We start from the raw sequence: 17,474 nt of genomic DNA on the forward strand, positions 1-17,474 counted from the left end.
ACTGCAATTATTAGTCAAAGAGAAAATACACAGATATAATATAATATATAGCTGAATAATTAATTATTTAAAAAAAAACTAAGACAATCTATAAAAAACTCCTGGCTGCAGTTCAACTTCTTGTTGATAAATGTTTCCATGCATATGGTGCTCTCTTCAGCCTATCCTGTTGTTCCTGTTGCTCCTCCTGCTGCTTCTCCAGCTGCACCTCCAGTGACTGCTCCAGCGCTGGATCTGTAGTACCCAGAGTATCCAATCTTCGGCTTGTACTCCTTGTTATACACAGACCCACCCAACTTCTCTTCTATCTCTTTTACTGAAGGGCCCAAATGCTGCAGTAGGCCAATCAGCCTCAAATATGCTCCAGTGCTGAATCTGTAGCCCTTTCGAGGCCTTCTTACAGTCTTTTGCTGTGCCCAACTCCAAATGTAGAACTTTGCCCCTCTACAAAAACCAGTGTGTCTTTGGATATCCATCCCAATCATCTGTGGTGTTTTTGGAGATCTCCATCTAGATCCTCCAGCAGATCCAGAAGCCTTCACTGTGAAACTGTGTTCTGCTCTATAGTTCTTCACTGTAGATCTCTTCCCCTCTACAAAAGCTTTTCTGACTGCCATCATGCTCTACTTCGGCCGAAACACATTTCACCCGTTGGCAGACACATTCAGCACTAGCCTGCTCTCCTCGTTCTGAATGTTCTTCAGCGTATTCACGAGGTCTCCTGGATGCTGTCAAAATCACCTACACACTTCTAGAAGAGGTCCATAAACCTCTTTTCGGCAGCGGATTTCTGCCAGTTTTCAGCAAGGCCACTTTGATGGACACGATCACCTGTGCCTCGATTTGAACTCCGTTCTCCTTCTCTATATGCTCCATTTCCTTCTTGTAAGCCTGGTGCACATACCAGAACTGGAGAAGTGGGACTTTACAGCTAACTTCCTCATGTCCAATATCTCCATGGGTATTCATACCCCTGTGAGTCATGCTAGGTGTCGCTGCAGCTGCTGCACCACCACTCCCCTCCTCTGACTTGGCTTTAGCTTCCCCGATTACTTTGGTCACCTCTCTGTGGAACTGCTTTACCTTCTCAAAGCTCCTATCCCTGACCAATGTGTGAGGAGTATGATTCTGTACTTCAGGTTTGTAGCCACTGTCAATGCTTTCATTTTATTTCATGGGGACCGTGATCTAGGGCACAAATAACATGATTCCCAATATTTACATAGCCATACTTTTCATATGATTTTCATAAAGGGTAGCCAAATAATCAAACATTGAAACACAACAGCCAACTTTGTTTTACATACATCCTGTGGTGTGATGTTGGAGGAGAGACATCCATTGAATCATCTGGTGTTTGGCTCCAGAGTTTAGAAGTTGGTGCTGTCCTGTGAAACTGCACAGTGGCTGTCTTATCCCTGTCCCTGAAGGTCATATGTGTTGGTTTCATCTTCAGAAGAACTTTGAGGTCTTCAAAGATGGCATTAAATATGAATTAGATTATTCTGATCAAGCTGGATCACATGGAGAAAAATGGAAGATGGGTAATTTAAATGAAGCCCCCCCCCCCCCCCCCCCCCCCCGGGGTAGGGAATGTCTACGTTAGAAGTAAACTTAGGTTAATGCTTAACAAGTATTAAGAGATCATTGCAAATGCAATGATTGGTTTTTATTAGTATAGTAGCTTAAAGTAGACAAGACTGCAAAGGTTCTATATAAATGTCCCAGCGTAATCAAGTATCCTAATACTATATGTATGATAGATGATAGATATCAACCCCAAGGTAAGTCCAAAAACCACAAATAACTCTATAGGAGAAAAAAGTGTTTATTTGACTGCCACGATGCAGACTGTGATTTCTTTTTCAGTCCAAAATCGTATTTTCATGTTGGCAAAAACATAATAGAATATTGTTCTAGAATACACCCAATATTCTAGGGTGGAAAGATGCACAATTGTAATGTGTTAAAAAATGAGAAATTTTGTACTGCTTTAAAACTAAATAAAACAATCAAATCAGCTGCAATAAAAAAAAGATGCACATGAAAACAAATGTAAAACACTTCAAAGCAGCATAGTAACACAAGGGCAAGTAAAATGTCTTAAAAGTTCCAACAAAAAGATATGTAACAAAATGGAATGGCACATAGTGAATTAATGCATCAACACTATGACAATGAATGAGGAAAATAAAAATGGCAACAAATAAATCATTTCTTTTCACTTTTAAATTAATAACTGGTAAAACATGTAACACTTTTGAACACCACTGGCATCTGTAATCTGTATTAGCAGAGTGACTTTGGCTATTGAGTTGATGTCACATGGATAATGATGCATGGATGGCAGTACTGTATATACTATAGTGGTGGTCTCTGTGTAATAACATAATGCAAAGTAAGGTAGCATAAAATCAATGCTCTTTTAGTAAGGTTCCTGACTAGACACTGAGTGGGTTAAGGTATACTGTGTATCTGACTACATGAGACTGAATATGTAAGGACCCTTACTGTATCTAAGCCCATAATACTGTACTTTCAATCTTACATATTCCTCATTATCCTTCTATTAATATTAACATACTTAACAATGTTCCACAACAAACAACATTCCATAATATATTATGCTATTCCCTGATATATCTTCCAAATCATGTTTGTTACTTTGGTATTATCAAATACCGAACTGATCCTGACAACATGTTTTACTGGTCCCTATTCACTTCCTGTTTCAGAAAAGAGTGTCTTTACCTTGATAACATGAACTCCTTCCTCACTGATAGATTACTCTAGCAAGATAAATGCATGTAGCTATCATTCATTAACTTTCAACGTACATAACCTTCATATGATCTTCAAATAACCCTAACAAGTTGGTAATATAAACTTCAAAAGTAACTTTCATAAGGATGTATAACCCTCATCAGTTCTTAAAGTATGCAGGTATAACCCTTAGCCTTCTTAAAGTACGGTATGTAACATTCATAAGTATTTACACATTTTCACCTTCATAACTATTACTTGATATCTATTAATACTAGGTATAAACTACAGATGACTTTCTGGTCCAATCCAAATTGTTTGACATATTGAGTTGCCCTGTCTTTAGTGATAATATTGATATGTGAATATATGGAGATAGACATTAACAGGCAGACAAGTGACGCGAGGTGAAAGGACAGAGCAGGCTGCAGTAGCGGTAAAGGTAGGTGGGGGAAGGCATCAGCGTGAGTTAAGCTGTACAGGTTAACTTTAAACCTTTGGTATAACAGGTATGACAGCTGCAGACAGATCCACTATTCAGCCTCCTCTTTCAAGTCAAACCTGTGGGAGGGTTAAAGTAAAAGTGGGTTAATTAATTCATCAATCATTTTGTATGGCTACCACTCCAACGAGAAGACGCACACATAATAACAGCGTCAAGGTCAGTGTATTATGGCTAAATTGTCAGTCAACCAACCTTCGTTAGTGCAATCAATCAATTAGTTAATTGCTACCTGTTTTATGGCTACTACTCACCATTCTGTTACACCAGAGGCCAGGTCAATCTGAGCCAGCTCTATGTGCACCTGAAAGAAGAAGTTTGGTAAGAACAAATATTACTTTACACAGCATTCAAAACAAGTGTCATTTGCATAATACTAACATGATATTGCATGGGTGGAACAGAAGCATGAGTCATCATTTGCACCAGGTGAGAAAGAACAAAAACAAGGTTCAGACACCCATGTTTACTCCAAAAGCTACCCAGCTGATACAGTTTAGTATGATGAGTAAAATATAGCCATAAAAGAAGATGCAGTAATCCAAGCCCAGGCTGACCTGTCCAATGATATCGCTGCTCCTGAAGGACGCTGAGCTGTTCTTCACCGACACACTCAGATGCCTGCGCCTGGCCTCCTCCACAGACAGATCAAATTCAAACCTACACAGAGGGGCAGGGACAATACTTTTACACTCTGCCGCCATTTAACACAGATAGTTTCAAATGACTCAGTTGGCAGTGAGACACACACACATAACATCTCACACCTCTCGTTATATTCTGGGTTCAGGTCTTTCTTCTTGACGCTGGTCTTCCTCTTGGTGGCCTTGGTTTTGTCTGGCAGCAGCATGAGGGAGATGTAGGTGTCTAGGCCATCCTTACTGGAGGACTCCAGATCCCTATACAGAAACACACAACATATAACATGATCCATGGCCTTAAAAACCAGTGTGGTCAAATGGTAAAGTAAGAGAAAGAGGTACAGTATGAGGAATTTGTTGAAAATATATAATAGGGATATCATTACATGAATGGACCCTTTCTTTAGCAGTGAGTTCAAAGCTAGGCTATATGTAGGGGGCAGTAGTGTTTGCAGACCATCATGTGACCTGACAATGACAAACTTTGTGCTCTTGCTATATGAAAAGAGTTGAGTTGATGCAAACACTCAGATGCAGACCTGCAGGAATGGACTGCAATGGTGAGTTTCTTCTCCTTTGAGGCATAGGAAAGAGACAGCTTCACCTGCCCACAGTTTCCTGCAGCGCACGGCAGTGTCCCTTGACCTATCAGCTCCACCATTTTAGAGTCCAGAATCTGTTGAAAGATACATTTTGTAAGTAATAATTTTAACAGTAACAATAGAGGATACAGAAGTGTGTGTGTGTGTTTTTCACCTTAAGCTCAGCCCTCAGTAGAATCTGACTGTCAGGTGAGGCCCCATCCAGACTCAGCCACTGATCCAGGACCAGATCTGGTTCTGACAGCAGCTCTCTGATTGGTACCACCAGAGAACCCATCGCCTGATCCCAAGCACTGGAGAGCTACATGTAGAGATGGAGAGAGACGGAGACACCCTTAAGTTTCTGACCTGCTGCTGACTTTAACAAAATGTCCACATGAACGGACAATAAAGAAATTGTATATTGTTGTAAATGAGTAACGCAAGAAAAAGCAAAGTGCTTGCAATGACACTCAAACAACCACTCACCTTCACTATGAGCATCTCTTCTTTGGGGTCACAAACCAGGAAGTAGAAAGCCTCGCCCCATTGGGGGGAGTGGGTGCGATCACACACCTTAAGAGAGATAGGGAAAAGAGACGTTAGTTGGTCAATCTAAGACAAATTACAAGCGTGATATTGTAAGCTGAGTCTCACCTTGGTTCTGTAGGTTGTCTTCCCCAGAACTAGCTCAGCTCCAGCCTTTGGCTCCTTCCCACTCTTCTTTAACTAGAAACACAGATAAAGGTCAGTCTAGGTCACTTAAAGACATAACTGATAAGGGAAAACATTTTATAATGTAAGACTATTATGGTGAGATAATGTATCAGCAATGAAACAACACAAGAGAAAATAACCAAGTGAAGCATCACAGTCTATCACAAACATCAGATGACAGTAGGCCATCAAGATCATGGCAACATAACAACAAAATAAAAGGTCAAAGGTGACTCACAGGCAGTGAGTGGGCTCTGTCCATATAGACAAAGAGGAGAGCAGTAGATGAAACAGCCTTGTTCTGGTAGGACTGGAGAGACTGCAGCTGCAGCACCTGGAGGTTGGGGAGGAAAGAGTTACATTGAGACATCTCGTGACATCTGTGCTCTGTTATACCACATAGCAGGAGTTATGGAATGTGAATCAACTGCTTTCTGCAAATAGAAAGATGTTCTTGGAGTGACTGATAGGATGGGGAGGAAAGAGATTGCTGAACTGAAATCCTAGTGAAAGAGATAGGAGATGAGAGAGACAGAAGGAACTGAGAAAGGAGTGGGACTGACCTGATCCAGTCTGTCTGGTTGTGATACTGTTGGTACCCACTCCAGCACCAGATGTACACGACCTGACTTCACTTCATTCAGAGTGTACCACTGGAACACAGAAATATTCGCTGTGTACAAATCTAACACAATCAGTAGAAGTAGAATGTAAAGCTAGACTGTGACAACAGTAATAACCTCACAATCAAAACTTATAATACAAGTGATAAAAGGGCCACAGGACAGAGGAATTAAATCAATTCCAAACTCTGCCCTGACTTTCTCTATAAAGACTCTTGACTCACTTGGTCTGTGTACTGGGACCTGATGACATCACTCAGCCTGATCATAAACCTGCACACACACAAAAAGAAAATGTTTTGGCAACTGTCCAAAATGGCATTAGATTCTTGTGACTTCTTATATAGATCTGTTTGATACGTAATAGTAGAAAAGTAGAACAACTTTGCAAAGCTGTCTACCATAAGGCCAAAGTGTATAAAGACAGTACCTCTTATCTTGAGTGCATCCCAAATAGCACTCTGTTTCCTCACTTGGTGCACTATTTTTGACCAGGGATCATAGGGCTCTGGTCAAAAGTATTGGACTATAAAGGGAATAGGGTGCCATTTGGGACGTATCCCTTGAGTATCAATAACAGGTTACTGATTAAACAGTGTATAGTTGCCCAGTTAGAACACACCTGCCCAGGAAGTCATCGGAGTCCATGTCTTTATCATACAGCTCTACCTGGATCTCCTCTCTAGCCTGGGGGGTCAGCACAGTCTGGGAAACACACATCAGGGAAAATCAATAACAAAACACATAAAGAATACTATTACATGATAATAAGGAAGAAAATGTATAAAGGTCACAAACTTCTAGTGGTCTCAGATACATTTTTACGACAAAACCCTTCATAATGATCCACGAGTGGAGACACTGCAGCTCATACAAACAATCTCTACTCTAAACTCTAAAATGTATAGCTTTTACTTTTTACAGCACCGCACAATACATTTTACTGCTCATTTAAATGTACACAATGTCCAATACCCTGTCCTAGAGAGATGAGCTTTCCTAAAAACTCCAACTCCCTCCATACCTCATACATCTCGTTCCAGATAGGGTTGAGGTTCTCCTTGATCACATGACTCTTAATCTTGACCCCTCCGATGTTGATCTTGACATAGGGGTCACTCTTGCCCTTCTTCAGGCCCCCCATCAGCTTATCCATGGCAACCAGATCCTTGGCCTCCAATAGGTGGATTCTCATCACCCCCTACAGGACAAACAAGATAACCCCAGTGACACTTAAGCACGTTTTGAAGGCATCCTAGTATTCTCAAAATATGAAATATTATAGTCTTTTTGACACATTCTTGGTTAAATCCTTTACATTTTGGTTCAAACTATTGGTCTAAGCAATATATTTGTGTTGTCCCTTCAGTGAAGCACCCACCTCTGTGCCAAAGCTGGGCTTAGGTGTTGTGTGAGGAGGGCGTGTTTCAAGGACGACATCAGGCATGGCCTCAGCTTTCTCAGGTACAGACACAGAGGGAAGGCTAAACACTGTAGCTCTGGCAATGTCCTCTATACCAGACCTGAGTATACACACACAGGAACACAAACACACACACACAGCATGTTTATAGTTGCTTCACCACACTGAAGATTGTCTATGCAGAGTCAGAGTACATAAAAAGCTCTCTGCATGCGTTGTTGAATGGAGCTCACCCTGCCGTTGGCCTCTGATAGGGTTGGAGCTCCTCAGTGTCTGCTGTGAGTGACTGTTGGGTGATGGTGATAGGTTCCTCCACCTCACTGTCTTCTTGCTCTTCTATCTGTCGGTCAAAAACACACGTCAATACTTTCACCTGCAGCCATAAAGTTGTAGTCGGTCATGCAATTCATATCAAAATCAATAAGAATCTATCTTGTTAATACATAAACTCTTGGTTTCAATAAAAACACATCCACAGAATGCATCTTGAAACCCATATACAGACATCCACATCCAGGATCTCACCTCAGTATCAAAGCTGGGATCAGGGCTGGTGTGTGTGGGGAGTGTCTCAGGAGGGCTGGGGTCTTCTTTGGCAGCCTCAAAGAGCTCTTCTTCAGGTTCTGAGACAGCGGGTTGGCTGGAGACTGCAACAGACCTGAGAATACACGCAAAGAGACACACATGTTGAAGGGTTTTATCATTTACATACACTTTATTAGGGTTGTCACGATACCAGTATCACAAACATACGATACCTGATTTTCCGTGGCAAAAAGGAAAACACAAAGCAGATGAAACTCTTTGGTCCTTTAAAAAACCTGCTGTATGTAACATATTGTGTGCAATAAAAAACATGTCATTCTGGGGGACAACATGCTTGTTTCCAACATTAGGACTGTTTTCTTCAGGAAATGTTGTCCGCTTCATGTTTTGTTCCCTTGCCACGTGAAAACCCTACACTGCATACATTTGCAATCAACTTATAATTACAATTCAACAATTTGAATACTGGGAGGGGCCAAAACAAAACTCACTCCTCAGAGGGCACCTCACTGTGTTGTTTCTCCTCATTGGTCGCAGTAACTTGCTCCTCACTGTATCTCCCAAGAGTAATAGTTTCTGGACCTTGTGGTAGCCCAACACCCTCAGTCATCTTTGAGTTCAGGATCTGTGAACGAAAACATGCAGCTAATTACTTACCAATAGCTTTAAGATTAGACTGCTAGGTGCAGGTAAAGTACATAACATGTCCCATGTGGCTCAGTTGGGAGAGCATGGCGCTTGCAACGCCAGGGTTATGGGTTTAATTCCCACGGGGACCAGTACAAAAATATATGCACTCACTAGTGTAAGTCGCTCTGGATAAGAGTGTCTGCTAAATTACATACATGCAGCACTTTGTGTACTATATGGTACATTTTGTTCCTCACATTGATAGTTGATGTTTGTGAGTGCGACTATAAGTGTGTGTGTCTCACCTTGAGTTCAGCCCTCAGTAGAATCTGACTGTCAGGTGAGGCTCCATCCAGACTCAGCCACTGATCCAGGACCAGATCTGGTTTTGACAGCAGTTCTCTGATTGGTACCACCAGAGAACCTATCGCCTGATCCCAAGCACTGGAGAGCTAGAGAAAGATAAATACAGAGTGAATTAGAAAGGAAAAGAGAAAAAGGTAGAATGGGAGATTTGTATGGATGAATTGCATTTCACAGTGACTGGGCAAGCTGTTTACAGTGGGGTTATGGTTCGGTTTGGTTTGGGTACAGCGGGGAAATTAAATGCCATTCACAATGTTCAGCATTCACAATGTTCCCGGGATTGACTGTTGTGACAGGATTGTTATGTTGGGCGTTATGGGAGGTGGAAATTTAATAGACGCAAATACCAGTTGGACGCATTCATGTGATTTGAACAACTGGCTAACTGCCAACAAGCTACGTCAACTATAAACTAAGAGTACAGCTATTAGGCTTGAAAGCAAATCATAAAGTAAAACAAAACACAATAATAGATGGATTATTATGAATAATCTTTTGTTGTTGCATTTAACTCCCGAAAATGCTGTTATAGAGGCATTTCCTTAGTAGGTTACATCAGAGGTCACCATGTGGGAGAAGTGGGTGCTCAGAATTATAGATGAGTTTCCCACTAAATTAGAAGTTGAAGGGCCATTCAAGTGGATTTTTCCCAGTCATATGTGGTAAAATCCCACTTCCTACTTGGTTATGAACGCTCCATGACACTGCCTCCTTTAGTGCCAGATACGCACTTGTGACTATCGTAAAGGGGGCGTGTCTGTAGCGCAGTACATCTCCCACTCTGGCGTAATATAATAGGCTGTCCCTGTGAAGTAAGCGCAACACAGGGTGCATTGGCCAATTCATTGGCTTTGGCTTGCTTATATAGAGCGGGTACTACCTGTCTGCTGAAATGGGTGCAAGAGGGAAGTTCGTAACGTGGCTCGAGCACTTTCACGAGGTGCTGAAACCCCCTATTCTCAACCACAGAGAAGGGGTGTGTCAAGACTTCCGCCGAAGTTGCTCCCTCTCCTTGTTCGGGCTGCGTTCGGCGGTCGTTGATCCACTTTTCATTTTCCATTGGTTTTGTCTTGTGTTCCATCACACCTGGTTCCAATTCCATCAATTCCATGTTGTGTATTTAACCCTCTGGTCCCCCCCACGTCCTTGTCGGTAATTGTTTCTTGTAGTGCTTATGCACGGTATGCTGGTATTTACCGGGTTTTGTTTGACCCATTTATTGTATTGTTCTGTTGACGGTGGTTTATGGATATTTAACGACACCGTTTTTAAATCAGTTTTCGCTCTCCTGCGCCTGATTTCTCTGCTGCCAGTACGCACCACACTACAGGGTGCTACAAACCAAATACTGTACAAAATATATAAACATAGCCTACCTATCGCTCTTGTAATTTCTTTGGCCATGTCAGAATCAGCTGCCAAGGTGTCACGACTTCCACCGAAGGTGGCTCCTCTCCCTGTTCGGGCGGTGCTCGGCGGTCGTCGTCACCGGTCTACTAGCTGCCACCAATCCCTTTTTCCTTTCTGTTGGTTTTGTCTGATTGTTTTCACCTGTTGCTCATTTTGGTTCATTAGTTTGTCTATTTAAACTTCTAGTGCTCGCTTGCTGTTGTGCGGGCTTATCCTACTGTCAGTGGTGATATATATATATATATATATATATATATATATATATATATATATATATATATATATTTTTTTTTTTTTTTTTTTTTTGTGCCTGCGTATTATGTTCTTCCCGGTTTTGGAGACATATGTGTTCATTGGGCATTGCCTGTTGGTTTGGCTTGACTACGCGAAATAAACCCATTTCTTTGGAAGTTTGCTCTCTGCGCCTGACTCTACACCCACCACTCCTAGAAATACATGACACAAGGGCTGCTTCAATGGCTGCTTGCCAGGTCGCAATTGTAAATGAGAACTTGTTCTCAACTTGCCTACCTGGTTAAATAAAGGTGAAATAAAAAAATAGAAAATGCAGAGGGGAGACAATGTTGTGTTTCTTTGCGTTTCCATCTTGCTCCGGTATACGTGATGTCAGCGTAAATGTGTCAACATATTTGAGTTGTTGGCAGCTGCATAAGCTATTCTCTTTGAGCGTGGCGACATACTGTTAATCTTTTATCCACAACTCTCTGTCCATCGCCGTTGTAATCTACTGGGAATCCAAAATGTTCCCAACCTGGAGATTTAAATGATGGAGGATCCTCCAATTCTGGTTTATCGATCCCAACACTCGCCATCATACAGAACTAGTTGCCGGCTGCGCTTAACAAAAGAACAATTTGAAATGCGGCCATTAAGATTTTAATTTTGATTACAACGTGTACATAGGCTCTAGTTATTTTAACGGAATAGCCTGAAATGTTTTATCAGCACAGATTTACTCAAGAGGCATAAGCCTACAGCGCAACGTATATAGGCTTAGTGTTTTTATTTTGTCAATATAATTTTTTACATTTATTCCTTCGGGTTCACAGTGCGGACCGAACTGAGGTCCCTTTACCGAACGGTTCGGTACGAATATGTGCACCGTTACACCCCTAGTGAGTGACATTATGTTTAGATTAAACATTATCCATGTTTAGCAACTCCATCCAGACTGAACTCTCACCTTCACTATGAGTATCTCCTCTCTGGGGTCACGAACCAGGAAGTAGAAAGCCTCATCCCACTGGGGGGAGTTGGTGCGATCACACACCTTCAGAGAGACAAATAAGTTCTCTTTCACGGCAGATCCTGTTACAAGTCAAACATCTCAGCTCTACATGTACTGTATCTCACCTTGGTTCTGTAGGTTGTCTTCCCCAGAGCTAGCTCAGCTCCAGCCTTTGGCTCCTTCCCACTTTTCTTAAACTACAACAAACAAAGAGATCAAAAATACAACATTCATAACAAAAAATTATTGTGAGACACTAGACAAAATAAAAAAGCAACATCTGTGCTTAACCCATATTACAGCTACAAAAAACAACAGACCCAATGACAACAAACCAATGCCAGGGTTTTAAGTTCAAAGTGGCTCAGTGTCTGAGGTGACTCACAGGCAGTGAGTGGGCTCTGTCCATATAGACAAAGAGGAGAGCAGTAGAGGGAACAGCCTTGTTCTGGTAGGACTGGAGAGACTGCAGCTGCAGCACCTGAAACATGAGGAGGTTAGAGTTAAATCCAATCAAAACAGGTGGTTAAAAGGTTAACAACTAGTAATAGAATGAGAAATAGGGCAAAAGAAGAAGGGGAAAAAACATTTGTAGAGACAGAGAGGAGAGAAATAGAACTGACCTGATCCAGTCTGTCTGGTTCTGATACTGTTGGTACCCACTCCAGCACCAGGTGAACACGACCTGACTTCACATCATTCAGAGTGTACCACTGGAACAGACACAAATCACACATCAGATAGAGTGTTCTGAAACTAAAAGTAATGCAATATGAAGATGAGTGTTCCAATGTAAGACATTTACATTTACATTTAAGTCATTTAGCAGACGCTCTTATCCAGAGCGACTTACAAATTGGAGAGTACAGACATTATTTAGTACAAGAGAAGAGGGAGACATGTAAACCTTACCTGGTCTGTATACTGGGAGTGTATGATGTCTCTCATACTGATGTTACACCTGTACAAAAAAAATGGAGCATCATTGTAGCCCAAAATTAAACTAAACACTTACAGGGAACTACAAAGAATGCTTCAAACCAAGACAACAACAGGGTAACAAAACATTACAGGACATCGGCTGGGTACCAGACCAGTGCCCTATGGCCTCTGGTCAAAAGTAGTGTACTATATAGGGAATAGAGTGCCAGTTTCTCACCTGCCCAGGAAGTCATCCTTGTCCATGTCTTTATCATACAGCTCTACCTGGACCTCCTGACCTGCCTGTGGTGTCATCACAGTCTGGGGACAAACATCACAATGATGTTAAAACCATAGGGAGGAATCACACATATAGAGCACGACAGACAGTGATAGACAAAATGTAAAATATTTTATACTAATATTTTTACAGTTAAGTGTACAAAGTACACATTTCCACTCTTTCCACTCATCAGAGAGCAATATATTTCATGAAATTGAGTTATAGAGAACAGTTTCCACAGACAAAGACCACAATTAGATAGCGAAAGAAGAGAGTGCTGCAGAGAGCTAAAGTTGAAAACAAGGTTGACTACAGTCAGAATACAATGTTGGTTACACTTGGCCAGAGCTGGGGTCAATTCTATAGTTGCTATACAGGTTGCTTAGGAGTTACTTGAAGCAAATGTCTTATCTATTCAGAGAACAGTCAAGGTAATTGGAAAAAACATGTAAAAAAAAAAATAATTCACAGGAAATATTTAAACGTGACAAATGGTTTATTTTCAACCATTTCAATGATTTTGAGATTAAATTATGGGGGATTTTATGCAACATCTTCACTCAATGTGTTTTATGCAAATGCACACAGGGCTCAGGACCCTTAAGAGTGGTAATGTCATGGTCATAAATGATGACATCGCAATGCGGATGACATCAAAGATTCCATTTAACAGACAGTTACTCAGATTTGGAGTCAGTTGTGTGAAGGAGGGTGTTGGTAAGTACCTGCATTTTATTTGAGTATTTAGGCTAAACAAAACATTTTCAGTGAGAAAACAAAAATTGACATTTTATTTTTATGACCATACTCTGAGGATAACTGCTACAAATGACCACACATTACTTAGGTGATGGGTTTGGATTTCTGAGCTTGAACTATTATTAATCATTAGTTATAGTAGAGACATGAGGGGTGCAATGAAGCTTGGGAGGGGCTGAGTGCAGGGAAAACGGTCACATGTGGCAGTACTGATAAGGGGGAGAGAGCTGTGGATAAGGGGGAGAGAGCTGTGGATAAGGGGGAGAGAGCTGTGGATAAGGGGGAGAGAGCTGTGGATAAGGGGGAGAGAGCTGTGGATAAGGGGGAGAGAGCTGTGGATAAGGGGGAGAGAGCTGTGGATAAGGGGGAGAGAGCTGTGGATAAGGGGGTCGAGGTCAGGTTAAGGGAAAAGGAACCGTTTACTGCCCATATCACTTAGTTTCCTGCCTAGCAATAAAGATGCAAGGTTTAGCGAGAAGGAGCTTTCATAGCGTCCATCGAGTTCTTACTCTGATAATTAGAACCTAACATAGGTATTTTTTTAAAGTACACCTTTAGTTGAAACGTTGCATTCCTTCCCGACAGCAGTAGTAAGCATTTGGCCTAATTAAAATAACAGGGGCCCTATTCAATCAGAAGATTACAGGGTAAGGCAAAATGGTCTTCTAGCACTGCCAGAATCATATTTGAGTCAATATCCAATCAAATGATTTTTGATTCATTATGTCAGGTTCTAATTATCAGAGTAAGAACTCAACGGACACTACGAAAGCTCAAACCAAGTTTAAAAATAGATCGAGAGACATCTGATCAAGAGACATCTGATCCTGTTCATATCGTTTGTGACACTCCAGGCACCTAAGTGATCATTATTATTTTTTATTTATTTTATTTTACCGTTATTTTACCAGGTAAGTTGACTGAGAACACGTTCTCATTTGCAGCAACGACCTGGGGAATAGTTACAGGGGAGAGGAGGGGGATGAATGAGCCAATTGTAAACTATCATTGTATTAGGCTACTTTGTGATTGTCCAGCAAAAATGACATATTGCAAACTGCTAGCCATGACATCACAAGGTACACTATATATACGAAAGTAGGTGGACACCCCTTCAAATTAGTGGATTTGGCTATTTCAGCCACACCCATGTATAAAATAGATCACACAGCCATGCAATCGCCATAGATAAACATTGGCAGTAAAATGGCCTTACTGAAGAGCTCAGTGACATTCAACATGGCACGTCATAGGATGCCACCTTTCCAACAAGTCCATTTGTCAAATTTCTGCACTGCTAGAGCTGCCCCGGTCAACTGTAAGTGCTGTTATTGTGAAATGGAAATGTCTAGGAGCAACAACAGCTCAGCTGCAAAGTGGTAGGCCACACAAGCTCACAGAACGGGACCGTCGAGTGCTGAAGCACATAGCGCGTGAAAATCATCTGTCCTCAGATGCAACACTCACTAACAAGTTCCAAAATGCCTCTGGACTGGAAGCAACGTCAGCACATGAACTGTTCAAGAACTGTTCGTCAGGAGCTTCATAAAATGGGTTTCCATGGCCGAGCAGCCACACACAAGTCTAAGATCACTATGCGCAATGCCAAGCGTTGGCTGGAGAGGTGTAAAGTTAGCCGCCGTTGGACTCTGGAGCAGTGGAAACGCGTTCTCTGGAGTGACGAATCACACTTCACCATCTGGCAATCCAATGGACGAAGTTGTGTTTTACAGATGCCAGGAGAACGATACCTACCCCAATGCATAGTGCCAACTGTAAAGTTTGGTGAATGAGGAATAATGGTCTGGGGCTGTTTTTAATGGTTCTGGCTAGCCCCCTTAGTTCCAGTGAAGGGAAATTTTAACGCTACAACATACAATGACATTCTAGAAGATTCCGTGCTTCCAACTTTGTGGCAACAGTTTGGGTAAGTCCCTTTCCTGTTTCAGCATGACAATGTGCACAAAGCGAGGTCCATACTGAAATGGTTTGTCGAGATTGGTATGGAAGAACTTGACCGACCTGCACAGAGGCCTGACCTCAACCCCATCAAACACCAGGCCTAATTGCCCAACATCAGTGCCCGACCTCACTAATGCTCTTGTGGCTGAATGGAAGCAAGTCCCCACAGCAATGTTCCAACATCTAGTGGAAAGCCTTCCCAGAAGAGTGGAGGCTGTGTTAGGCAGCAAAGGGGGGACCAACTCCATATGAATGCCCATGATTTTGGAATGAGATGTTCAACGATGAGGTGTCCACATACTTTTGGTCATGTAGTGTAGTTGCGGAATGGATAGAATGGTACTTCGTTCTAAATTCTATGAATGTGGTCTAGGAAACCATAAAATATATAACCTATATAACTAGAATGTGGGAACTTTGGTAGTGACCAACAGGCATAGACAGTTAGTAAGGTGACTGGGCGTTGGTGAGTACACATATCTTTATCAGAACTGTCTAGTTTTTAATTGTTAGAAATTAGTTTCTAATTCTTTGGGGCACGTAGCAAATGTGAGGTCTTTTGAGGGGAAACTTGAACATTGTGGAATTTTGTGCAACTTCCGGCATGCGTTTACAATGAACACTGAGGCTGTACCCTTACAGTTTGAGACAGTAGGCAACAGGCTATTGTGGCTATTTGAGCATAATGTAGGCTTACCAACAAAACCAATCGGGGAAATCACATAAAATGTTCACATGGAAATAGCTTTTGATTTCTATGATATAGCCTACAGTATGTTGTGTTCAATTGCATGAGACCTTTTTTTTTTTCTTTTCTTTTTTTTTACATTATCCAGGGCTTGACATTAATTAATTATTTTTTTACTCAGTCTGTAACACCATGGGCCAAATAGGTGACTGTAAATTGCATTGTATTGTTTTGTATGATGCAAGAAACCACTTTACAAAATACTATAAATTATTATTAATTAAGCCTACACAATTTTCTTCATAACACATTTCACATTTCATGGAGCCTATATTACAATTTTTTTCCCCATAATCCAGTTAATACAAGGCTCCACTTTTTCGTGTACATAACACCATTTCTTTCATAATGCATTTTATACATGTCGAATTCTATGAGGATTGCCAGATTGGAGAAAAAATACAGATTTTTTTGTTTTGTTTTTGTGGTATCAATGAAGGTATTTGATTGGGGAATGGGAATACATTTTTATGATGGGAAATTATAATACACACACACACTTACACAAATATACACACACTCACTTTGATTGTACTCATGCTATAGCCAACTAGATTCCTGTATTAATTATCTTCCTCTGGTTAAATGTTTGTAGTTTGCATGTTTCAGTAATGATTAACATGGTTATATAGTCGTAAATCTCTGCTTGATTTAGCTTTGGTATAGTTGGCATTTTTATACATATTCTGTATTTCCACTGAAGAAAGCAATAATTAATCAACACACTACTGTAAATAAATGGACACTACCTGCTATTAAACGGAAATTGCTTTTCGTAAATAAATGGTGAGAAATGCTGAAGTCATTCGGCTATGGGTTTCACAGCCCTATAATAATTATACAAATTATATCACCTTAAAAAAGGGTTTATTTACAACCTATGGGGTATAGGATGTTGGGAATAGTGGCATAGGAGTCTGAAATTAATTAAATACCCTAACCCTAAGCTATGTTCAATGTCAGCAGACATTGTAATAATGATAAAAGTCACAGAGGGTTTTCTTCTGAATAACTGGTCAGGGTAGAGCACTTTCCATTCAGCTTCAGGCAGCGTTGATGTAAGTCTCTATCCCACGTGTAGTGACTACTTCTATCCGTCACGCCCATTGTAGCTTATATCAATGTAATTACACCCAACACAATGTTGAAAAACAGAATGCTTCCCACCACTAGATCACATAACTAGACGTGAGATTGACACGACCATAATAATCATCATGAAACAGCCTTGGAAGTTCCATAAGTATAAGCCAACATAATTCTTTATTTTAACCTGTTTAACTGCATTGATATGGCTTAATTGATCATAGTCCAGATTCGTTATAGTTGAAAATGCCATGAAGGTACACA

General features: G+C 41.1%; 1 protein-coding gene across 1 annotated transcript in view; it reads right to left on the reverse strand.

Moving 5' to 3' along the window:
• Positions 1-1,812: 1,812 nt before the first annotated feature.
• The window catches only part of esyt1b (extended synaptotagmin-like protein 1b), a 37,525-nt gene continuing 21,863 nt past the window's right edge, over positions 1,813-17,474 (reverse strand). The window contains exons 29-52 of the mRNA XM_055914634.1: positions 12,611-12,693; positions 12,364-12,412; positions 12,075-12,164; positions 11,837-11,932; positions 11,577-11,648; positions 11,407-11,493; positions 8,732-8,878; positions 8,288-8,421; positions 7,776-7,908; positions 7,484-7,590; positions 7,209-7,350; positions 6,852-7,028; positions 6,450-6,532; positions 6,052-6,100; positions 5,768-5,857; positions 5,443-5,538; positions 5,145-5,216; positions 4,977-5,063; positions 4,663-4,809; positions 4,446-4,582; positions 4,033-4,164; positions 3,823-3,925; positions 3,520-3,569; positions 1,813-3,324 (exon numbers count right to left, since the gene is read on the reverse strand). Coding sequence (XP_055770609.1) covers positions 3,297-3,324; positions 3,520-3,569; positions 3,823-3,925; positions 4,033-4,164; positions 4,446-4,582; positions 4,663-4,809; positions 4,977-5,063; positions 5,145-5,216; positions 5,443-5,538; positions 5,768-5,857; positions 6,052-6,100; positions 6,450-6,532; positions 6,852-7,028; positions 7,209-7,350; positions 7,484-7,590; positions 7,776-7,908; positions 8,288-8,421; positions 8,732-8,878; positions 11,407-11,493; positions 11,577-11,648; positions 11,837-11,932; positions 12,075-12,164; positions 12,364-12,412; positions 12,611-12,693 — 2,391 coding nt within the window. The 3' untranslated portion in view covers positions 1,813-3,296. The remainder of the gene's footprint in view (positions 3,325-3,519; positions 3,570-3,822; positions 3,926-4,032; positions 4,165-4,445; positions 4,583-4,662; positions 4,810-4,976; positions 5,064-5,144; positions 5,217-5,442; positions 5,539-5,767; positions 5,858-6,051; positions 6,101-6,449; positions 6,533-6,851; positions 7,029-7,208; positions 7,351-7,483; positions 7,591-7,775; positions 7,909-8,287; positions 8,422-8,731; positions 8,879-11,406; positions 11,494-11,576; positions 11,649-11,836; positions 11,933-12,074; positions 12,165-12,363; positions 12,413-12,610; positions 12,694-17,474) is intronic.

This window comes from Salvelinus fontinalis, chromosome 3 (genome assembly GCF_029448725.1).
Source record: "Salvelinus fontinalis isolate EN_2023a chromosome 3, ASM2944872v1, whole genome shotgun sequence".
In the NCBI taxonomy this organism is placed as follows: Eukaryota; Metazoa; Chordata; class Actinopteri; order Salmoniformes; family Salmonidae; genus Salvelinus; species Salvelinus fontinalis.